General features: G+C 34.7%; 1 protein-coding gene across 2 annotated transcripts in view; it reads right to left on the bottom strand.

Annotated features, from left to right (window-relative positions):
- The window catches only part of RNGTT (RNA guanylyltransferase and 5'-phosphatase), a 242293-nt gene that overhangs the window by 201214 nt on the left and 14999 nt on the right, over positions 1–26080 (bottom strand). For both annotated transcript variants that reach the window (XM_045843819.1, XM_045843818.1), the window contains exons 5-8: positions 16724–16799; positions 15030–15270; positions 8155–8264; positions 6894–6995 (exon numbers count right to left, since the gene is read on the bottom strand). In XM_045843819.1, coding sequence (XP_045699775.1) covers positions 6894–6995; positions 8155–8264; positions 15030–15270; positions 16724–16799 — 529 coding nt within the window. The remainder of the gene's footprint in view (positions 1–6893; positions 6996–8154; positions 8265–15029; positions 15271–16723; positions 16800–26080) is intronic.

Consider the following 26080-nt stretch of genomic DNA (forward strand, 5'->3'; position numbering starts at 1 on the left):
CAAAAACTCCAAGTCTCCCTAGAACAGTATAAAAATGAAATATTTACTCCAGGTATAACTTTATGCACCAGTGAATTTTAAAATATTAGACATGAGGTTATGGCTATAATTAATATTAACCAATAATAAGATAGCAGATAAGTTCTTACTTAATACCAATATTCAGTAAAAGTTCTTATATACCATAAGAACAATTGCTTTGCAATCAAAAGAAAAACAGGGCTAAATACAAATTCGTATTTACTCTGATCCCTTCTTTTACATGGAAATGGAAAACTAAGTGAACAAATCTAAATTAAAGTAGTATACACAGTACTTAATTGATCATAATTTGATTTATTCATTCTGTTCCTACATAGCATAAAACACAGTTTGGTTTTTGAATTCCCCTGAAAATTATTTCAGAGACATCTGAAACTTCTTTAATATCCCTCTCAGTATGTAAGATTTCTCTAGTCTAGTTTCTCATTACCTTATCCACACTATTCCTGTCTGAACATTCAGCTCCAGTCATTAGAATAAACATCTGCTACAAACATTACTAACAGGATACACATCAAAGGATCCAAGTAAGCTACTAACTACCTGGGGTAATTATATTGTTCTGCATAAAAATGTTACAGCAGTGAATATGGAAGCTGCCTGAACATAATATAAATCAAGCACTCTGTTATAATCAAGGCATGGAACATGATATAATGAAGGGGGAAAAGGCTTAATTTACCTCTTAAATTTATGTATTTAGTGAATTACTTAAGTTTTTAAAAAAATCTTGTCAAAGCACTGGGCATTAGTAGTAACTTACAATCAATGAGAAAAATACTTCGATTTTTTAATTTACTGAAGTAAATTTTAAAACAAAAGGTCTTTACATTAAACTTACATTTCCCTACCTTAGGCTCACTTTTACACTTTCTAACACTTGAAATATAAAGACAGTCTCTCAAGGAGAGTGTTTGCTATCCTAAGGTGACAAACTATGACCCAAGGGCCAAATATGGCTTGCTATCTGTTTTTGTAAATAAAGTTTTATTGGAACACAGTTATGCTCATTTGTTTGTGTAAGAGTAGCAGGAGAGAGTTGCTTTTGTGTTACAATGGCAGCACTGAATAATTCAGACAGAGACCACCTGGCCCACAAAACCTAAAATATTAACCTAAAATAAAAACCTAAAATATCTAGCCCTTACAGAAGACACTTCCTGAACCCTGGAATGTACAAAGCACTTAAAGCTGGGGATTCTCTCCTAAGCCTCCTGATCCATTCAGCACCTGACAAAGACCCCTGGAAGCAACAAGTTTTCAATATAATTTCTGTATGAATGAAAAAAAGGGAATTCCCAGACCAGAATTCAGGAAGAATAAATCTATCTGCAATTTCCTCCAAGAAATATTATACAAATATATCTTGCTTACTGCCCTGACTGGTGTGGTTCAATGGGTTGGGTACCATCTCGCAAACCCAAAGGTCACTGGTTCAATTCCAGTCAGGGCACATGCCTGGGTGCGAAAGGCAACAATCAATGCTTCTCTACCTTTCTTTCTCCTTCCCTTCCCCTCTCTCTAATAACAAATAAATAAAATCTTTTAAAAATACATGTATCTCACTTACTTAAATGTGTTATAAAAAGCTGACTATCTTGGATTATCATAAATGCCTAAGTGGTTTTGTTTTTAATTCCTGAAACAATTTACCCTGCCCATTCAGTTTTTTCCTGAAAGCAGGTATCTGTGTATATGCGTGTATTTAATATACAAAGTCTGTCCTGAAAAAGTCCAGCCATTGTTAATATAACAAGAATGGTTTGCACGACATCAATGTAACCTGGCAGCCAAGGAGAGTGGACTGGAATGTGCATGCGTGAACCATGATGACTTCACACTACTGGTCAGTGGGGGCAATAGATGCCAATAAGTGAGTATTTGTACTGTGTGTCCATAGCATTGAAAATGACTGAGGGAGTAGAGTAAATCTGCATCAAATTTTGCATTAAGCTTGAACATTTCTCTGCAGAAGCTATTCAGATGATTCAGAAGGCTTTCAGAGATGCTGCAATGAGTACAGTGCAAATAAAAGTGTGGCATAAAAGCTTCAAAGATGGTCAAGAATCTGTTGACAGTGACCCATGTTCTAGAAGGCCTACAACAAGCAGAACACCTGAGAATGTTGAACGCGTACAGGCTGCAATCAACAAAGATCGGCAACTGACAGTGGGAGAACTGGAAGCTCCCACTGTCAATTTTTAAAGTAAATTCAAAATTCAAATTTTGGAACAGGGGATTCCAAAAATGACTGTGTCCGAGATTTTGACACAGGATATTGGCATGAAACGTTGTTGTGACAAAATTCTTTCCATGGTTTCTGCTACCAGAGCAGAAGGAACATCATGCTATGGTTGGGAGAACTGTGTGAGGTCCCAAGATGCCTAACTTTGAAGGAGACTGACATGTCACTGTCCTGTAACAGTATTTCTTGTATCTTGTATCTTCTTCAATAAATGTCTCTATTTTTCATAGTACATGAAGAGGGATACTTTCTGGACATACCTTGTCTAATTCTACATTGTCTAGAAGTCCTAACTAGTACATAATACACACACACACACACACACACACACACACACATACATACACACACACACACAAATTATAAGAATATATAAAAACAGAAAAATATCTTCACATAATATATTCTACATAACAAATTCAAAAAATTCTATATTCACACCAGAAGAACTTACAAGAGGGTTCAGTAAGACTGCTAGTGCAATACCAACATGCACAAATAATTAGTGTCATACTAGTAGACACCCCCTTGCCATGAGTAAGATGGTACTTCTAAATTCAAAGCAAGGACCTCCTTTTGATCATTAGGCATTAGATATTCTATTTGAATTTCCAAAAATCAATTTGAAAGTTTATGACATGGCCTCCTTCCACAACCACATGCAAACAGTGAATTACAATATCAAAACATAGGTTTTTTTAAAAAATTAGCAAAAGATATTCCATATCTCTACACTGAAACCTATGCAACATTTCTGAGAGAAATTAAAGATGACTTAAATAAATGGAGGATAGATATATCATATATCTGTGTTGGAACACTCAAAAACTGTTAAATGACCATTCCCCCCAAACTGATCTTAGATCAGAAGCAAATCTAGTCAAAATCTCACATAAATGTTTTACTCCCACAGTAAAGTATCCTAAGACAGAGTAGATATTCAAGTAAATACTTAGGGGTTTTCCTTTCATTTCTGGTGGAGCATGGTTCTATGATAAATGAGATATTTCCATTATCAATCAAAAACATATTTGCTCAAATTACTTCAGCTAATCATTGAGGGGTCTAACAGATGAGACACAGAGAAAGGGGTATACAACTGCAGAGGAGGGAGAAAAAACAAAAGGAAGATGGCAAAAATCAAGTGACAAATTTTGCAGACTTCATTGTTTTTGCCCGAAGTTTGCCACACTCACAGCCTTGGATACTATGGAGAAGACAATGTAAAAAGTAAAGAATATCCAGAATATGAAATTCATCTGATCAAAACTATGCCTTACGCCCAAACCCCCAGGCCATTTTGTATATAGTTTAAAGCCTAGAGATAGACATCTGTGCTACTTATCTTTTTTCCACTCTTTCTCCACCCAAAGAGGTAGGTAATAAACCCATCTGTTAAGACACTGTTACATATCTATTAAAAATATACATCTCAACAAAAACTCAACTCAGGCTATTCCTTATTACCACTTTAACAGATTCTAAACATATCATAATCCAAAAGAGTAAATCAATTTCAATATTCTGAAATAAGCGATGAGGCTAATTTTTACTAATCCTTCAATAATGCATGTCCCCAGAGAGAAAGGCATGAAGGGGCAAGTCACTCAAATTACCTATATCTGAATCTTTTAACCGTCCCCATGCTTATAGATTCATCCATGCAGAAGGAATACTCCTAGAAGCACATAGGCAAGTTTAAATTTTTCATTTTATCTCTCTATACTGTTTGAATTTTTTATCATATACTAATTAATTTTTGAAGCTAGTTAATTTTAAAGTAAATTCAAAATACTGTGAACAAATTAACATATATATGTAAATAGATTAAAATATATATGTAAAACATACTTTGTTATTTAACTATTTGGAGTCAATATACCAAGGATTAATATTAAAAACAAGATCTGTTTTTGCCCTGGCTGGTTTGGCTCAGTTGGTTGAAGCAACCTCCCGTAACCAAAAGGTCACAGGTTCAATTCCAGGTCAAGACACACACCTAAGTTGCAGGTTTGATCTCCCAGTCTGTGTCCAGACACATACAATCCCCGGTCTAGGTGTGTATGGGAGGCAAACTATTGATGCTAGTCTCTCGCATTAATGTTTCTCTCTCTCCCTTCCTCTCTCTCTAAAAGCAAGTTTTAAAAAATGTCTTCGGGTGAGGACTAAAAAAAAAAAATACTATCTCTTTTATAACCAAAAGAATAAGGTCAATACCACAATGATGGTAGTGGTGATATATCTCTAGGTGATAAAATGACTATTTTTATTTTCTTATTTTTGTTATTTTCTGAACTTTAATGAACTTTGTTATCAAAAAATACCAAAAAACGTTAAAAAATGCTAAGTTCAAAGAAAGATTGTTTCCAACAAAGACAAAATATTTTTGACATATTCCCAAATAATAAAAATAAAATATAATTACTGGAAAGCATATCATGTTGAAATAATATCATTACATTCACTTATTATTAAAATCAAGTTGTATCTTCCCCTCTCCATGTCTCCACATATATCTTTGAATAAGGTTGTTAAAAGTTAAATGTAGCCCTGGCTGGCGTAGCTCAGTGGATTGAGTGCGGGCTGCGAACCAAAGCATCGCAGGTTCGATTTCCAGTCAGGACATATGCCTGGGTTGCAGGCCACGGCCCCCAGCAACCACACATTGATGTTTCTCTCTCTCTCTCTCTTCCTCCCTCCCTTCCCTCTCTGGAAATAAATAAATAAAATCTTTAAAAAAAAGTTAAATGTAGATGAAGAAAGCGTAATACAAAAGGTATAATTGCCATTTTGACATTCAAAAAAACCTCATGAAAATTAAATGCAATCAATATCACCTTCAAAATAATACCTAAAAACTAAAATATAAAAACAGGGTCTCAAAGATATATCCACATTCCCATTTTTATTGCAGCATTATTCACAGTGGCCAAGATACAAAAACAACCTAATGTCTGCCAACAAACAAACAGACAAAGAAGAAGTGGTATACAGCATCCCCCCTTTATCTGTGGAGGACACGTTCCAAGACCCCCCAGAAGCAGCCTAAAAGCACAGATAGTACCAAATTCTACATATACTATGGTTTTTTCCTTTATATACATACCTATGATAAAAATTTAATTTGTAAATTAGACATAGTAAGATACTACCAACAAATATTAATAAAATAGATAAATACTGTATGATACCACTTCCACGTGAAAACTAAGAAAGCCAAACTCAGAGACACTAGTATGGTGGTTCCCAGGGCTGGAGAGGTGCCTGAAACAAGGAGGAGTTGATCAAAGGGCACAAACTTCCAGGGGTAAGACAAGTAACTTCTGGGGATCCCACGTGCAGCATGGTGGTTATAGTTACTAATACTGTATTACACACTCGCTAAGACAACAAATCTTACATTTTCTCACCATGGAAAAGAAATGGTAATTACTACATTTTGCCGTGTTTAATGCGCACTTTTTTGCCCAAATTTTTGAGAGAAAAATAAGGATGTGCATTATACATGAGTAGTACTAATTCCGTATCTATATAAATGCTTTATTTTATTTATGCTTATGCATTAAAAGCATAACTCTACAAAGCAGTAACAATATCCATATACAAAATAATACCCTTTATAACACAAACAAGTATCTAAATATAAATAAATAAATAATTGAATTAAAAAATTAAAATGAAAGGTTTTTTTCCTGAAAGTTTGGGCCAAAATGTGGATAAACATTATACACAGAAAAATATGACATGTTAACTGTTGGCAGTGTTAGCTAACACCAGTAACCATTTTGCAATATAAAAGTGCATCAAATCAACGTACTATATCCTTAAATTACATGAGGTATGTCAATTATACCTCAATTACACTGGGGGGAAAATGAAAATATATATGCACTCCTAATTATTCTAAAACATTTTCCTTATTATGAAAAAGTCAATAGGACTCCTATATTTAATATCTGTTAAAATAATTATTTTAACTACCATAACTATTTGCTAAATAAAGATTTGCTAAACACATATAGCAAAGCTATAAAAATAGAGATTATAAAACAAAAAGAAAAAGTTAAATATTATTGAGGAAGGATAAAATTTGTACTAATAAATACTTTAAAACTTAGGAATGTGAAATCTGAAGCTAAGCTTTGTTGTAAGAGTACAACAACTGTAAGAGTGTATAAAATTACAAAAAGAATTAGCAAGGATTAAGAAAAAAAGAAAAAGTATTCCAAGAAACAAAACATAAAATGAATTAGGGAGACTTGGTAATTTTTAGATTATAAACTGACAGCACATCTGTTAATTTTAGAAGTGCCCAGCAACCATTAAAAGCAAGGTGGGGAACAGCAGACACACCAAAAGCACAATATTATCAAGAGAAAAAACACTTTCAAACTTAAATTTGGTATAGATTTATGTCAAACTAACAGAACTCTGAAACCAAAATTTTAGCAGAATGACAGTAACTATACAGTATTTGAAATATGCCTTATTTTGCTGTTCAGGTCGGAAATTCACACTCCCCAAAGTGTAAACCTTCTCTAACAACAGAGCAATATTCTTAAGCATTAGGGTTGTTTGTATAACTGTTTTTGGAAGTCTAACTTACCGAGTACCATCTGCTTTCCAGCTTACTTTATACGGCTTCTGCTCCAAAAGTTTAATATTTTGCTTGTCCATGGAAACAGGCTGTGCTCCAGGGAATCCAGACCTTAAAAGAAGAATACTTTATTACTGTTATGGCTGGCATCATACAAAGCAATACATGTGTGAAACCAATCTCACATGAGTCACACACTTACAGGTGTTCTCCCTGTGATGAGATTACTGTCAGTTGGAATGATACTAGATTTCACAAGAATGCTAACAAAAGGCTACCATTTTCTTGAGAATAAAGTTAACAAGATTCTAATCACCACTGCTGTAACTATTGGGTTAATTTTTAAATATTAATATATATGATCTAAACACTAAAGCAGGTATGTTGACAAGTCTGTTAAATCAGGAAGAAGTTTAAATCTTGCTTTAGTCATCTAACATCATTTTAGACCCTGTATTCCTCATCATGACACTGCCAACTTGGCATAACTGTGCAGGGCTGGCAAGTGTCTCCTCAAAAAATGCCCAGAAGTGACAAAACAGAAAAAATGTGGATCAAGATTAAAATGTACTGGCAAGGGTTTAACACACCAAAATCAATACTATTTCATCATCATTTTCATCTCTTAGTTAAAATTACTTCTAGGTGATTGATCTGTATGTATCAAACAGTTATTTATATCAGGAACTTTTAAGTAAATAATCCTATTTCATCATGTTCCAGCTGCTTCACAATTTTCTGCCACAGATAGCAATGATCAACAGAAATGATCAAAGACCAAGACCTAAGAGCAACAGATAGGAACGGTAAACTCTCCCCTGAGTCCTCTCCCATGAAATGCCCGATAAATAATTTCAAGTCATGGTAGGGGGCAGAACATATTTAAAGCTGATTCCCTCCAATATTTGATTACAGAAAAACTGAAATATATGACACATTCAATTTCCACTAATTCTCTCTTAATACAATAAGGGCAACCCAAACATTAACCTGCAACAGTAGAATCAAACACACAAAACAAATACTAGAGAGTGAAACAGCCACTTTCTGCTTCTTTAGGAAGAGATGAGTCATCTAATTTTTGACTCAACTGTTTATTACACTGCTTGTCTTGAAAAATATCTGATAAACTCTTACTTGACATCTCTTTAAGCACACTATGTAAACATACCAATTTCAAGAAGCAAAGAAACTATGTTAATGTTTGCTTCTATGTTAAGTATTTCAGAGTAAGAATAAATTTTATTTAAAACAATAAAATATTTATTACCCTTCCCAGCCACAGAACTGATGACACTTCTGCTGTACTTCTCCTAACTTTGGTTGAGTTGTTACTTGAGTTACACCTTTAACGGTTACACCTTCCAAAAAAATAGCACCCTTAAAATAAAAGGAAAAGAAAAATATTTTATTAGAGTTCAAGTCCATTTACAAAGCCTAGACTGAGAAACAGATTCATCTATTTTCACAAATCTGAGCAAACACATGAAACAGAGATGGTCTCCAGGAGGCTCTATAAACTCCCCTAAGACTGCACAGTTTTCTGTAGTCAAGCAAATGATTTCAGTGTACACATACAGCCCAGTGTCTATATCACGTTGTCAAAGCATTCCATAGGCACTCTCCAGAAATCAACAGCAATAATAACATCTACCATTTATTCAGAGCTCAGATTATCTGGCATCTTACACTTTCTCTAATCCTTGTAATAACTCTGAAAAGTAGATTTTATGGTATTTATCTCACAAATGAGTACATAAGACATAAAGATGGCATATAACTTACTGAAGTGGTAAAAACAGAATTTTGAGCCTAGGTCATTCACCAGTGATTCTCATTTTGAGAGGAGTAGGGGAGTTGCATCATTTACTGAACACAGACTTTAAGGGGATAACACCTACAATATACACCTTCGTAAACTACAATGAGAGTATAACGAAGTGGCAAAGCTACAATTGTTGTATGTATCAACATAAAAACTAAAGATTACTCATCATTGAATTTTTAATCTAAATTTTTTAAGTCAGAATTACATAAAGTATCTTCACTATATTTTAAAGCAAGTGTATTTTTAAAATATCAGAGAAGTGAAGCAGATGGAAAATTTATAAATCAAATAAAGAACACTCCTAAAAAACTCTATAGACTAAAAAATTTCTAAATTCATGCTACAATTACTTTCAGACCCATAAGAGGGCTGGCATCAGTCTTAAGAATAATCCATAAAACAACTCTAGCTGTGAATGTAATTAGGGAATAAAAAAACATGCTCTACAAGCTGCAATGATCAACTTTCCAGCAAAAATTCTGCAACTTGAGCCACTTGGGAAGGAAAAAAAAGAATATAATATTTAGTCTGCATACATCCCTGTCAAATATAAAAGACTTCTGAGTTGAATCCAATAGACTGATTCAGATCCTAATTCTGGACCACATCATAGTTATCTAATACGTTGTCTACTTTTTCTTAAGTGTACTTTAGAGGTTTCATGAGTCAAAGGACCAGAGTACCATTCCTTTCTATTCTGTTTCAGCTCTTCCCAGAAGCCAGCAGAGGTCACCTCTGAAAATTGGTCACTATTCACTTGACCCCAAAAACCCCACAAAATCATGCAAATCAAGAGGTTCAAATCTCTGTGTTTACTTTAAGAATACTCATGAAACTGCCCAGGCCATCAAGGGTATGAATATTCAAAAAGCCACCACATACACAAAGGATGTCACTTTACAGAAGCAATGTGTGCCATTTGTCGTTACAATGGTGGAGTTGGTAGGTGTGCCCAGGCCAAACAGTAGGGCTGGGCGCAGGGTCAGTGGCCCAAAAAGAATTTTTACTGCACATGCTTAAAAGTGCAGGGTTTAATGCTGAATTTAAGGGTTTAGATATAGGTTCTCTGGTCACTGAGCACATACAGGTGAACAAAACTCCCAAGGTGTGGTGTTAGAACTTACAGAGTTCATGGGCGGGTTATCCCATATACGAGCTTTCCCTGCCACAATGGGATGAGCCTTACTGAGAAAGAGCAGATTGTTCCTAAACCAGAAGAGGAGGTTCCACAGGAAAAAAAAATATCACTGAATACACAAAAACTTATGGCCAAGGAATAAATTCAGTACAAAATAAGTGCTAACAGAAGTGAAGTGAAAAAAAGAAATTTCTATTTTAGAACCATTTCTACCATTAAAATTAATAACAAATGGGAAGGAGGGAGGGAGGGAAGAAAGGAAAAAGAAATTTTAAAGAAAACTAAAACACGTGGATAAGAATTTTTTACCATGTTTAGTCACTGAGATATACAAATACCTTAAATATTCCTTTTTTTAACATGTTGTTAAATCTTTTTTTAAATAAATATTTTTTTTTATTTTATTTATTTATTTTTAGAGAGAGGGGAAGGGAGGGAGAAAGAAAGGGAGAGAAACATCAATGTGTGGTTACCTCTCATGTGCCACCTACTGGGGACTTGGCCTACAACCCAGGAATGTGCCCCGACTGGTAATCGACCCGACGACCCTTTGGTCTACAGGCCATGCTCAATCCACTGAGCTATACCAGCCAGGACATCAATATTCTTATAAAAGTATATGTTTATACAAATTTTTAAAAAAGCATTACAATTTAATGTTCAGCATCTTTACTCTGAAGGTACTAGTTTCACATAAAGAAGATAACTAGCTTTAACTTCTAAGCATGTTATTTCCTAAGCAAAGTTAAGAAATCAATAATTTCTGAAAGGCAAAGACCAAATTAGCATAAATTAATCCTAAAAAAACAAACATTACTTCATTTTCTAACAATATAAAGACATTAGAAATCTAATCAACATTCAACCAGTACTTTCCCACAATATTACTACAGAGGTGTTTTAATAATTACATGCAGTTGAACTAAGTATTTTTAATTTAACAGAACAAATAAATATTGAGCCTCAGTACAGATTTAACAACTATTGAATTTGTTTACAAAAGATAATTCCGACCATCTAGTAAATGTGTCATCCATTTATTTTTTCCTTAATCTTTTCTGCAATGCATCAATTTCTTTTTTATCTTCCCTTATTTTCTTCTGTAATTATAATTAAGTAAAAAAATAAAGGCACACTTCATTTTAAGTGCTTCAAACATAAGATTTCTGGGTGTTTTCCATGTGTTTAAATTTGCCTCTCTTTCTTTTATGTGGGGCGGGGACAAGGGCTGGGTGGGTACTCAAAGGCATCTACATTCCAGTCGGCGATCCTGCTTCGGTACAACACAGAAGACACTTACACAGTGCAGACGCTGAAGGAAAACACCCAAATCAAAATGGACATTTTGGCACAAGTCCTACAGATTTTATTGAAGTCAAAGTTATTGGTCTTGAAAAATGAAAATGCAAATATTGGTGAGGTATAAGTAAAGCCAGATACCTTAATAAAATTATATCTTGGTTATAAAAATAAGAAATTAAGGATTAACATCAATGTGCCAATATAAACTGAACAGAAGCAAGAAAAAGAAACCACACACAAAAATAATGGGGACTGCCCTGGCTGGTGTAGGTCACTGGTTCAATTCCCAGTCAGGGCACTAGCCTGAGTTGCAGGCCAGGTCCCAGGTTAGGGTCCTGCAAGAGGCAACTGATCCGGAGGCAACTGATCGCTACATCTCTCACACACTGATGAGTTTCTCTCCCTCTCTTTCTCTCTCCCTTTCATTCTCTTCCTCACTCTTTTCCCCTCTCTCTAAAAGTAAATAAATCAAATATTTTTAAAAAAATATTGGAGAAGCCCTGGCTGGCGTAGCTCAGTGGATTGAGCGCGGGCTGGGAACCAAAGTGTCCCAGGTTCGATTCCCAGCCAGGGTACATTCCTAGGTTGCAGGCCATAACCCCCAGCAACCGCACATTGATGTTTCTCTCTCTCTCTCTATCTTTCTCCCTCCCTAAAAATAAATAATTAAAATCTAAGAAATAATAATAATAAAATAAAAATATTGGAGAAGACCACAAACTGCTGATTCAGGAAGCAAGAATACAAGGAAGGTCCCAAACCAGCAGCAGCTGCTTACGGAGGTGCTCATACAACCTTGAGGTTCAAGCCCCAGGTACCAGTCATCACAAAATGCATTGACATTCTGACTAAGAAAGAATTTTTGGAGCACGTTGATGGTGAAAAGGACACCTACAGTTACTGGCTTAACCCTTCTAGAAGGATGTAACTGTGCACTGCAGCAAACGTATCTGGTGAGAAGGATGACAACTAGTTCCCAGCAGCAGCTTGCCACCATTGTTGGGCTCTCCCTTTTTAAACTGAGATCAAGACTCCCGTCAGCCGGTTTCAGATCTACATCAGAACTGCTCAGGGGCAATACAATTCAAGTCTGTAAATATGAACACTGACGCCATTTAACCTAACTTAAGAACAGATGGGAATGAACCTTCCATGCTGAGGGCTGTATGCCAAAGCATTTAAATCAGTACGTTGGCTACACGGTAAGAGCTGCCGTCTTGGGTAGCACTTAGAATGTTGGAAACACTTTGAGAGGGGCCTGAATGGACCTGTGTGTACTCTGCTCTGAAAAACCATTTGTATAGTGTGTTTAATTTTTTTAATGCGTGAAAATAAAGAAAATTAAAGAGGAAAAAAAAAAGAAGTCAAATCTAACTACTCTCTCCAAAAATGGAAAAGGGAATATTTCTTCTTTTGGCAATGAGAGACTAGCTAATTTAGACCAATTCTGCAGCCATGAAAAAATAAACTAGATAAAATGCCTTTTGAACCTATTAAAGACATTGAAGAATTAGAAAGGCAGTAAGGACTTGAAGGACCAAGAATTCAGAGGGAAGGAAAGCCTAACAAAGTGAGCTAGACAGAAATGAGCTAGACATAGCTTTTCCTTCTCTAGAATTTTCCTCTATAGCCATTGCTTCAAAAACAGTAGCTGAGAGGCTAATACAGTTTTCAGCAAACCAGAGGAATGATGAAACGAGGAGGAAGGATTCAGTTAGGCTTCTAGTTAGGATCCCCAAAGGGCTGCACTCTAGAAATTAGGGTGAAACAAAAACAGACCAGGCCCCTGCCAGAACTAAAGCCTAGTTTCTAAACAGTTAAATCCTTGACTGAGTTAAGATGTTCAACTCCTAGTCCTGTGTAGAAGCAAAAGTAAATCTTCTCTGAAGGAAAATAACATGATACATACTCTCAAGTTATTTCCATAATTTTTCATATATAATGCCTAGTAAGCAGAAATACCTTGGTATGTAAATAAAAAACAAAAACAAAACCCTACAACTGACTGGAAATCAAAGGATAGAAGAAGAAAAACTAAAAAAGACCCAGGTGATTCACATATTAGAGTTACCTGATAGAGGCCAAAAGATAAAAAGGAACATACCACAAATGGGACCAAAAAAAAAAACACCCAGTAAGATGAGTTTAAATCTGAAATAAAGAAATCAGTAAAATAAATGCACATGGACTAAATACACCAATAAGACAAAAACTGTTGGCTAGATAAATAAAATCTAACACGATGCTTATAAGCAACATACCTAAAATAACAGATAAAGGTTGAAAGTAAAAGGACAGAAAAAAGATATTCCATACAAACACTATCCAAAAGAAACTTGTGCAATCATACTAAATCAGATATTTCACAATGCTAAGTTAAGACACTGTAAACATAATCTGTTACACATAGTTGTATAAAAACACAGTATTACCACAAAATATATGAAGTAAACATGACAGAACTACAAGGAGAAACAGGTAAATCCACAATCATAGTGGGGAATTTCTAAAATATCCCTCTTAGTAACTGACAAAACAAAACAGGAGAAATTACGCTTGGGATTTTGTTTTAAGTATTATTTCTTTTTCCTAGAAGAATATGCCCATCTTGACTATTTTTCCCTTATTGCTACCTGAGCTCATTTGCAATCAAAGGGATTTAATGGTACTTGATAATATAAAATAAATGTCATTTTTAAGATCCTTTCTGCTGGACAAAAAAAAATACTGCAAACTTTACCCCATTTTGCAAAATAGTAACTCTTTGTTTTAAACTCTTTTACACACTCAAATGCTATACCATAATTCAAAAACACAGTAAGCATATGTTCGTGATTGTTATTCTTTAAAAAAAACACTTACAAACTATATCCCTTATAAAAAATATCCCTCACAAAAATGATATCGTAAGAGGGTAATCATCTATAGTTATACTATGTTATGTTATGCTCTTAGACTTCCCTTAGAATGTGATTCCTATTTTTCCAGGTATGTGATTCAGTAATTTCAGGTATCTAAATCCAGGAAAGGATGAGTTAGACTAAAGAATAATAAACTATTTTTAAATTATTTCTGTGTTCCAAAGCCATTTATACTTTTCAATGGCCTTAGAATTTTGAAGTTTGAAATGTGTAAATACGTATCAAAACAATGTTTTTCAAACAAAGGACATTTATTTAAAGCCCAAAATAACTGTATTATGTGAGTTAGATAAAATACAGCATTTCTTCCTTGCCGTTGAATCACTGTCTACTAAAGAGTTGTGGCGTTACTGCTCAACTGTGATTCCCACACACCTTAATTATTAACTTAATTACCTCACACTTTCCCTAACTTTCCCCTTTGGCCTACACCATATACTTGCATATGTACAAGTACAACCAGTACCTTTCTTCTCAATATATTTATTCCCCCAAGAAAAGAGATAACATCCAGTGTTTTTAGTTAGGACTTTCAGTCTAGAAAATTAATGGGAGGTGGCCAAAGAAGTGTCTGCTGAGTTCAACTTTACAGAAAATATAAAAATACCACCCATGGGACGGAGCAGAATTTATATGTAAAGTTATTTGAACCCTGTGACAATTCTGTAAAGCACTAGCAAAATTTTCACTAGATATTTAAGTGTAATTTCACAATACTTTCCAAAGAAATAATACATTCTCAATGTAATACCTAAGAGTTCTTTGGTTTACCTAAGAAACAAGAACAGAATGAATCTGCATAAGAAACTTTTCTTGTAGAAAAGGCAAAGAGTCATGGATATCAAGAATCTTCAGAAATAGAAAGAATGAAATGACCTCACAAATCCAGTAAAACAGAGTCAAAATTCCATTTTCATAAACTTGCTTAAGAAAAAGAGTATATTTTTAAACATTACCAGTTTTAACCGTTCTTTCCTTCTTTTGCCAAAGGAGGTACTTGACCCAGGTTCTGATTCCTTTTTGCCATCCTCATCCTCATCTTCATCTTCATCATCCTCAAAACACCAATCTGGCAATAGAGGTGGGGGTGGTGCTTCCTCTATATCACCATAGCGACGAAAAAGTTCTTTCAAATAATCACCCTTATAAATTCCCGGTGGTCTGGCTTGAGCAAAAGTGGCAACTGCTGCTTCAATACTATGGAAAACAAACACCATGCAATTTCCTCACTGCTCTCCATTTACACAGACTTTTCAAAACTTACTATATTTAAAGCACCATATGAAATATACAGAGATTTATAAAATAGGTCGCAATCCCACTCTAAGGCATTCAATCTCTTAAGGGACAAATTCATTCTGAAAGTTTTAACATAAGGTACAATGACAATTCCTAAACTCCAGAAGTAAATTTTAATGTGTGAAGAAGAGACCTGGGTAGTTATGTGAAGAATTTAAATAAAGCTTTAAAGGCTGAAGTCTGAATCTGAAGAAAAGCATCAAAGACATGTGAATAGCAGAATCAATGAAAGGAAAAAGCATGCTGGTTTTTCAGGAACTTTCAAGAAACCCAGGCAATTACAAGCATAGGTCCTCAGAGAAAGGCTAACCATAGCTGAATCTGACACAGGACTCTGGAGTGATTGTGTAGAGCAGTGATTTTCAACCAGTATGCTGAGGCACACTGGTGTGCCACAAGAATTTTTAAAATATGTAATATTTGACTATTTAGCCTAGGACACTGATGTCTTTTCCCTTAGACTGTCAAATTAAAAAATGACAACAGCCAACACTATAGCCATCCGATGTGAATGAATCAAAATCATACCTATTTTTTTGTCAGATCAGCAAAAAGTAGAACATATATTTTGGTGTGCCACAGAACTTTAGTCATTAATTTATATGTGCCATGATGAAAAGGGTTGAAAATCACTGGTGTCCAGCACCAGAGGCCAGAAACACTGTGCTAGAAGTGCATGCAGAAGAAAACCACTGAAGATGCATAAACAGGGAAATAAAATATACAATCAGATGTGTACCTCAGCTAATTGTATTTGAGAAGGACCTACTGTATAGAAAGGCTTCATAAACAAAATAATGAGAAAATTCAATTAGTGATAACCCCTTGTCTCAGGAATTTTTTAGTACCTAAAGTCCTAATGTCTCAGGACTAAAAAGGTACTTCACTAATAAGGGGTACTCAATAAAAACTCTCTGACTGGTTTAAATAAAGCAACTCTGTCCCCCAAAAAAACTTTTCCATATAGCATTATAAGTCTTTCCTAGTACTTAACAGCTATAAAAAGATACTGTTAAAAATGAAAAGAACAACAACAGTAACTTCCAAAGGTGAATACAAAGAGAAAATTTTGGGAGAACTTGTCTCTAGTAAGTGAAAAACATCTGGAAAAGAAAATGCATAGTATATGAAATCATAAGCACTCAAAGTGCTACCTAGTACAATAACACCAGGTAATGAAGGGTAGTCTAAGATTAACCAAATCTAAAATGAAGACATACTCAAATTATATTAATCATGACTTAACCAAAAATTTGGCAATATAAAGTGCTAAAACTAAAAAAAAAATCAATAAAATTTCTTTTATCAATTACTAAATATGTCTTCTTCCATCATAACAAGAAAGAAATACCTCCAGTCCATTTTTTCCACCAGAAAGGCACATATGAGGAAACCGGTGCGATTGAAACCATGGGTACAATGAACACCTAGAAAATTAAGTAGCATTATTATTTTAAAATTAATAAATCACTTTGGAAGCCACATCTTTCTCTAAAATTCCAATCTGGCATCAAAACATTTCAATCATTTTATAAAATAACTGCATTTTTAAAAACTCAGTCCTCCCTTACAACTATTAGTGACTTGTCAGTTTCAGTTGCTTAGAATCTAATTTGTAGCACTAGCTAGAAGTTTAAATGCAATATATACTGATTTATTCTAATATATATTTATTAGTTACAAATTGTCTCTAGGATCTAAAGATTTCACTTACAACTAAAAGATTTCAAGCATTTTAAGTGAGGAGATATTTCCATCAAACACACAATCCTACAGATGGACACACACACACACCAACTAGATGCCAAAAATAACTGACTAACTGATAGAAACACAGTACAATAAAAATAAAACTACTCTGAAGTTCTCTAGAAACCAAATGACTATATCTTTACATTGCTTTATACTCTATCAAAAAAAAAAAAAGCTTTTAGAAGAAAAACCTGAGGGAAAAAAATTAATTTCTCTTAAACCTTTTTTCAGGACATATTTGAGAACAGTGTGGTCCTGCCTCTATATTCTGAAGCTGCAAATGAGTCTCAAAAATTCTAAAAATAATCGCATTTTAAGTCATTTTGACTACTTTGAAAAAGAAATAACAACAGCTTGATGGACATTATCAACATAACATTACTGCCAAGTTAACTCACTCTCCTGCAGACCTCAAAACGAAGGCTTTCCTGCTATCTCTGTTTAATAGTAGAAACATTCAAGACTATTCTTTCTTTTTTTATTTTATTTTTTATTTTTTACTTTTTACTTTTAGTGAGAGAGAGAGGATGCAGTGGAGAGAAGACAGCACAGGGGCAGGAGAGAGAGAAACACTGATGTGTCATTCCACTTATTTATGCAGTCAATGGTTGGTTGTTGTATGTGTTCTGACCAGGGATCAAACCCACAAACTTGGTGTATCGGGGACAACATTCTAACCAACTGAGTTACCCAGCCAGGCTGTCTTTCTTTATAATGTTACCTTTTACAAACTACTCTGTGTATATAAAGCAGCCTGACAGAGTATAACTAAAATCAAACAAGAAATAAACTAAGAATTAAAATTATAGCCCTGGTCCACGTGGCTCAGTTGGCTGGAGAGTCCTTGGGTAAACCGAAAGGTTTCAGTTTCAAATCCTGGCTCAGGACACTTGTCTAGTTTGCAGGTTTGGTCCCTGGTTGAGGTGAGTATGAGAAGCAACCAATCGATGTTTCCCTCCTTCTCTCCTTCCCTTCACTTCTCTCTAAAATAAATAAGCATGTCCTCAGATGAAGATTTAAACAATAATTAATTTTAAAAATTTACTTCTAGAAGAAAATACAGGAAAAAATCTTTACAACCTTAGTGTAGGAAAAGATTTCTTAGATAAAACATGAAAAAACACAAAATATTGACAAACTGGACTACTTTAAAATAGTAAGTTTTGTTCTTTGAAAGATGTCACAAAGAGCAGAGATTGTCAGCAGGGAGGTGGGGGAGGTGGTGGAGAGATAAATGGTGATGGACAGAGACTTGACTTAAGGGAGTGAAAACACAACACAGTGTACTGTACGGATGATGTGTTGTGGAACTGTGCACCTGAAACCAGTATAATTTTGTTCACCAGGGTCACCCCAATAACTTCAATAAAAGGGAAAAAAAGAATGGCGTTAAGAAAATGAAAACATCAGTCACTGAAAAAAATCTGCAACATATATATCTGACAAAGAATTTGTATCCAGAATAGATAAAGAACTCTGAGAACTCAGTGAGACAAAAACCCAATTTTCTAAAAACTGGGCAAAAGATTTGAATAGACACCTTGCAAAAAAACATACGCAAAGAGTCAAGAAACACATAAAAAGACGATCAACATCATTAATTATGTGGAAAACACCAATTAAAACCACAATGAGATTCCACTATGCACAAAATTAGAACAACTAAAATCAAAAGCACTGACCATGCCAAATGTAGGCGACAGTGTAGAGGAACTGGAACCCTGCTACACCGCTGGCAGAAATGTAAATGGCATGATCACTTTGGAAAACAGTTGGGAAGTTCCAAAAAAAGTTAAGCATACGCCTATATCAAATGACCCAGACATTCTAATCCTAGTTATTTACCCAAGAAAAATACAAACATATATGCTTCAAAGACTTACATAAAGACGAATGTCCACAGCCCTTGCCAGGTGGCTCAGCTGGCTGGAGTACCGAGCAGTACACCAAAAGGTTGCATGTTCGATTCCCAGTCAGGGCATGTACCTAAGTTGCAGGTTTGATCCCAGTGGGGGCACATATAGAAGGCAACTAATCAATGTTTCTCTCTCACATCAACGTTCATCTCTCCCCACCCCCAACTTCCTTCGTCTCTAAAAATTCAATAAAAACATATCCTCACTGGGGACTTAAAAAAAGAAAGGCCGAAATGTCCACAGTGACACAAAGACAAATGTCCATAGCAACTTTATTCGTAATTGCCAAAAACTGCAAGCATCCCAAATGTCAATCATCGCATGAAGGGATAAACATGTTATACTACCTATGCACTACATAGTACCGGTCCATAAAATGAAACAAATTACTAATAAATGCAATGAAGATGACTTCAAAACCATTATGCTGTTTTGTAAGCATAAAAAGCCAGAAAAAAAGTACATATATAAAATCTAATTTATATCAAATTCTATAAAATGCAAAAATTTGTATAGGACCATAGAAGACCCTGAATCACCTAAGCAATCTTGAGGAAAATGAACAAAATGGGAGGTATCACATATCCTGATTTCAAACTATACTACAAAGCTACAGTAATAAAAACAGTATGATACTGGCATAAAAATCGACATATAGACCAATGGAACAGAATAGAGAGCTGAGAATTAAACCCCTGCATATATAGTCAACTAATATTCAAAGAGGAAGCCACAAACAATCCATGGGGGAAAGGGTAGTCTCTTTAACAAATGGCGCTAGATAAACATATGCAGAACAATGAACCTTGACTACTATCTTACAGCACTGACAAAAATTAACTCGAAATGGATCAAAGACTTAAACATAGATCAACACCATAAAACCTCTAAAGAAAAATATAAGGGCCCTGACCAGTGTGGCTCCATTGGTCCCATAGACCAAAGGGTCACAGGTTCAATTCCCAGTCAGGGCACCTACCCATGCAGTGGTTTCAACCTCCAATTGGGACCCATACGAGAAGGCCGCCCATTGATGTTTCTCCCTCACATCAATGTTTCTCTCTCTCTCTCTGTTTCTCTCCCTCTCCCTCTAAAAACCAATGAAAAAATGTTGTCTGGTTAGGATTTTTTAAAAAAAGAAGAAAATGTAGGGAAGAAGCTACTCGACACTAACTTTTTAGATTTCACCCCAAAAGCAAAATAATTTTTTTGGATTTCAGAACAAAAGTACAAACAACCAAAGCAAAAATCAACAAATGGGACTCCATTACACTGCAGCATTAAAAGCTTCTGCCTAGCAAGAAAAACAATTAAAATTAAAAAGCCACCTACAAAATGGATGAAAATTTTTGCAAGCCATTTATCATATAAAGGGCTAGTATTCAAAATATATAAAGAACTCATAGAACTCAATAATTTAAAAAATCAAATTAAAAAAAGAGTATGTGAACAGACATTTTTCCAAAGACATATGAATGGCCAACACATATATTAAAAGATGTCTAATATCACTAATCATCAGGGAAATGCAAATCGAAACCACATGAGATATCATTTCACAACTGTTGGAATGGCTGTCATCAGGAAGATAAAAGTGCTGACAGAATGCAGAGAAAAGGAAACCCTTGTACACTGCTGGTAAAAATGTAAATTGGTTTAACCACCACAGAAAACATGAAGGTTCCTCTAAAAACTAAAAAGAGATCTGCCATACAATCCAGCAATTCCACTTCTGGGTATATAACCAAAGAAAATAAAAATGGGATATCAAAGAGATATATAAAATCCTATGTTTACTACAGCATTATTTACAGTAGCCAAGATACGGAAAGTGGCCATCAACAGATGAACGGGTAAGGAAGATGTGGGCTTCCTGCCATTTCAAACAATATAAACGGACCTTGACTTCATTATGCAAAGAAGATAAATCAAACAGCAAAAGACAAGTAATGTATGATAATCACATATATGTGAAATCTAAAAAAAAACCAAATTCATAAAAAAAAACAGAGTAAAATGGTAGTTACCAGGGGATGCAAGGTGTGGTACGAAACAGATGTTTAAGGATACAAATTGGCAAAATAAGACCTAGAAATGTAATGCACAGTATAGTGAATATAAACAACATTTTATTATAATCATCAAACTCACTAAGAAATGAGAACTTAATTATTCCAACCACTAAAATGAAAAATAATTATATTCCATGACAGAGGCACTAATTATCACTATAATGGCAATCATATTACAATGTACAAATAAAAAGAATATATTGTATACATTAAAGATTTTAATTATTTATTTTGAGACAGAGGGGAAAGAAGAGAGAAAGAGAGGGAGAGAAACATCAGTGTGTGGTTGCCTCCTGTGTGTCCCCCCACTGGGGACCTGGCCCACAACCCAAGCATGCGCCCTGACTGGGAATCGAACCGGACACCCTTTGGTTCTCAGGCCAGCACTCAATCCACTGAGCAACATCAGCCAGGGCAACATACTGTACACTTTAAATTACAGTTGTATGTCAAATATGTTTCATTTTTTAAATTCTAGAAAATGCAAACTAATCTATAGTGACAGAGTAGAAAGTGATTGCTTAATTTACAAGTAAGGGCTGAAGAAAGGATGGACACAAAGGACAAAAGATGCAAATGCTCTGAATCTTGATTGTGGCTATATGGGTGTCTGTAAAAACTCATCAAACTGTACACCTCAAATGAATGCAGTTTACTATATATGTAAATTGTGCCTCCATAATGCTTTTTTTAAAATTAGATGTTAAAGTGAGATGATAGCACAAGTCTGCAATTGGCTTTAAAAACATTTTCCAAATGTTAACATTCATCTACATGGCTTTGTTTTCAACAATTGACTTTATAACACTAGAAATTTGACATTTTAAAAGTATATCAATAAAATATCATTTTCATCTCATTTCTGTGATAGGATAAATTTTCTTCCCAAAACAGTTTTTGCTACTTAAAAAAATATTGAAAACCAGTATCATAAAACCAGTATCAACTGAACCAAATCACCTATTTCTACATGCATAATAAATAAAATGATCATTAATATTTAGAACAAAAACCTTAGTCAGTGAACAATGCTCAATAAACGACAATACAAAGGAACTGCAGACAGTGGGAGCAACTTGTACAAATGTAAATTTATGAATCAAAATAGTACATACAGCAAACTGCAAATGAATCAGAATAGCTAAAGCATGGAATATGATTAAGAAAGTAATGCCAAGGACAGGTGGAAACAACGAGAGGGTCAAAATCCTGAAGATACTTGTGCACCACACTAAAGAAATTATAAAGGCAATGGGGAGATATTAAAGAATTTTAAGCATGACAATAAAATTATCAGGCTTCAGACAATTTGCTCCAATGGCAGCTCAATAGACCATATACAGGAAGCAACAATAAAGCAAGAAAACCAGTAAGGAAGCCAGTTCATTAATCTATGTGTGAGACACAAGTGTGAGTTACAAAGGTCATGGTGATGGGGATAGGAGGAAAGGCAGACTGTAGAGACATTTAAGGTAGAATCTGCAATCTGCGGGGTCTATGACAATAAATATTGAGAGAAAAGACTTAAAAGGAGTCTTTGTCTTCTGATTTGAGTGATTAATTGGACAGTGGTACCATTTACTAGGTTACAAAGTACAGGAGTTTATATCATCTTACAGCCAAAGCAATGAGTAAGTACAGTTGGACATGTTGAGTTTAAGGTTCTCAGGGACTTGGAAGGATTTGTAAGTAATAACAAAGACCTTCCCAGAGAGGTCTGGCTGGAGTTGTAGATTCAAGAATAATCAATATATAGTCAACTATGGAAGAGGTCTATGGTGTGGATAAGATCACTGAGAAAGGGTATGTAAAATACAAGAAAAAAATGAAGGATGAAATACAAGGAAAACCAACCATTCAAGAATTAAGAGGAAGGTGGGTGGGAACATGATCATTAACAAAGACTAAAAATGAACTGTTATGGGGGTCAAAAAAAAACAGAAAAAGAAAGTTTCACCCTGACTGGTGCGGATCAGTTGGTTGGGCATCTTTCCACAAAGGAAAAGGTTGCCAGTTCTACTCCCAGTCAGAGAATATGCCTAGGTGGCAAGTTCAGTCCCTGGTCAGGGTATGTGCAAGAGGCAACCAACTGATGTTTCTCTTTCACATAAATGTTTCTCTCCCTACCTCTCCCTTTCTCTAAAAATAAATAAATTTTTTTTTAAAAAAAGGAAGTTTCAAGACATTATAAATGTCACATAATGATTAAAAATGAAAGTCGTAGCCCTGGCTGGCATAGCTCAGTGGATTGAGTGCGGGCTGCGAACCAAAGTGTCACAGGTTCGATTCCCAGTCAGGGTACATGCCTGGGTTGCAGACCATGACCCCCAGCAACCGCACATTGATGTTTCTCTCTCTCTCTCTCTCTCTATCTCCCTTCCTTCCCTCTCTAAAAAATAAATAAATAAAATCTTTAAAAAAAAAGACTTCTGTTCAGCTGGTCTTTAAAAAAAAAAAATGAAAGTCGTGATTTGATTTGGGAGTACAGAAGGAAGACTCCAGATTGCAAGAAAGCGAATGAGAATAAATAAATTCAAGTTTCAATCTTTCAAAAAGTCAGCTGGGAAGGAGAAGGGAAAATATAAAACAGAAAAGGAGATGTGGTTGGGGGGGGGGGTTGTTTTTATTTGTTTGGTTTGCTTTGCTTTTTGCAGAGGTGGTAATATTTTATTTAAGAGACTTAGATATGTTTATAGGCTGAGAAGGACCTAGTTAAATCACAGAGGTTGACAAGAACAAAGAACAACGATACAGTATAACTGAAATGAAGTTTCTGAAGGGAAGAAATAAAAAATAAAGAGGTCAGCCCTGAAAAGTTAAAGACCCCTCTTAGAAGTAAATGGCTTTAATAATGAAATTCTATAAATTCTATCATTCTCCATTGCTTTGGAAAAAAGGACTTTTGAAAGTTACACAAAAACATTTGCTGTAAACATACTTTTTTATTCAACACGCATTTTAAACCAACATGTGGACTTCCTCTCTACCTTATATTTCAGACCAACTTATACAATACTCTAATTTTAGCTGTTTCTCCCCTAAACCACTACTGTTTTTGCATTTAATTTTTACTCTATGAAGATCAAATATTTTGATGAATAGGAAATGTAAGAACAATTGCCAATTAAGTGATAAAGGCACATGACTACATAATTTAAGAAAGTACAACTGTAATATTCTTTTTTTAATTGATTTGAGAGAGAGAAAAGGAAAAGGGAGAGGGGGAAGGGGGGGAGAAAGAGAGAGATTTGTTGACTTGTTCTACTTATTTATGCATTCACTGGTTGATTCTTGTGTGTGCCGACTGGTGATTGAACCCACAATCTTGGCATATTGAGAGGGTGCTCTAACCAACTGAGCTACCCAGCCAGGGCCCTCTTTCAGTATTTTTTGTTATGAAAATACATGAAGTTTTTATCTTACTGACAAATCTCTACTCCAAAAAAAGAAAGACTATAGATTCAATGTAACAAAATATTCCATTTATTAAGTATACTACAAACTTAGTCTGATATGTCTTCAATGTTAAAAAGATTTCCGTTTTCCTCAGCTCATTATGAGAATAGGTCCATCTAGTGGCAAATAAAGCATAGTTTATAACCAAAGATTAGCTCACTATTAACTATTTCAAGTCAGCTTATTATTCAAATTTGTCTTCATTTTCTAGGTAAGCTAAGAATAACAAAATAAATTCATAGAGCATTTCAAAAACTTCTAACACTAATATACATATTAAGAGAAAACTACAGTCCTTTTAAAATCAAATCAGGAAAAAAAATCTCCCCAAGAAAAGGAGAAAAAGATGAATTATAACTCTAGAAATATGTATATTGGATATATAGGTATAAATTAGAAGGAGGTGACTATATTATGAAGGACTAGCGGCAACATATCTTTAAATAAAGCCTGATCTCAATGTACACAATTTCCTTTCTATTTCAAATCAGATAAATTATATGAAAAAACTTATCAGATCAGTCTAACTCAGTGATTTTCCACTCAGGCACTTTTGCCCCCAACCCTCCACCTCACCCAAGAACATGTAACAATGTCAAGAGACATTTTCAATTGTCACAACTAACAACTAGGGGGTAGAGGTCAGGGATTATGTTAAACATCCTACAACGCACAGGAGAGTCCATCACGGTAAGTAACTGTCCAGTACAAAAATGTCAATAGTGCTGATGCTGAGACATGGTCTAAATGAGCAACAAAATGAGAACTTTAAAAGGAAACTAATAATTATTAAGAACTTCTAATGTGCCAAGTTACAGTAAATATTTTTATTTAATCAAAAGATGTTTTTTAGAAATGTGTGTGCTACTCATGAAACTATTCACAAAGCTTTCACATGTATTTATAACTAGAAACACATAAAGTAATTAAAAGCATTAGTTAAGCCATGTACATATTATGCATAGTCTACCGTTTACCAAGAAATCAGATGTTTCCCTTTTAACAGAAAACAGATTTTTTAATTTCTCCAGTCCACAAAATTCTGTTTCTAAACAGTATTCCTGTACATGCAAACAAATGTATTATAACTGCATAATCTCTCACTTGTAATTAAAATTTCAAAACAGCTCTAAAAAATTAAGACTTTTGGTAAATCAGGAGGGGACAAAACATGACCTGAACTGATGTGACATTATTTATAGTCTGCTTTTCCCACTTAGTGTGAATATTTGTATGTTTAACTGCAAAAACTTTAATATGTCTAAATACTATTTTCCACTAAAAGGAACTCAGAAACCAGGACCCTTAGAGAAATAACTGAGTCCACATCTGGGAAACATCTTGTGCCAAAAACAAGAAAACCATTTTCAAAGACTGATGGGGTGACATCAAAGGGACACAGAAACCAACCTGAAGGGGCTCCCCTGCCCTAGGATGAAGCCATTTGGACATAAGAATAAATATGGACTGCAACTAACTTAAATACAGCAACTAGATAAAAAATATACAGTT

This window comes from Phyllostomus hastatus, unplaced genomic scaffold (assembly GCF_019186645.2).
Source record: "Phyllostomus hastatus isolate PE091 unplaced genomic scaffold, TTU_PhHast_1.1 phas_contig_40, whole genome shotgun sequence".
Taxonomy (NCBI): Eukaryota; Metazoa; Chordata; class Mammalia; order Chiroptera; family Phyllostomidae; genus Phyllostomus; species Phyllostomus hastatus.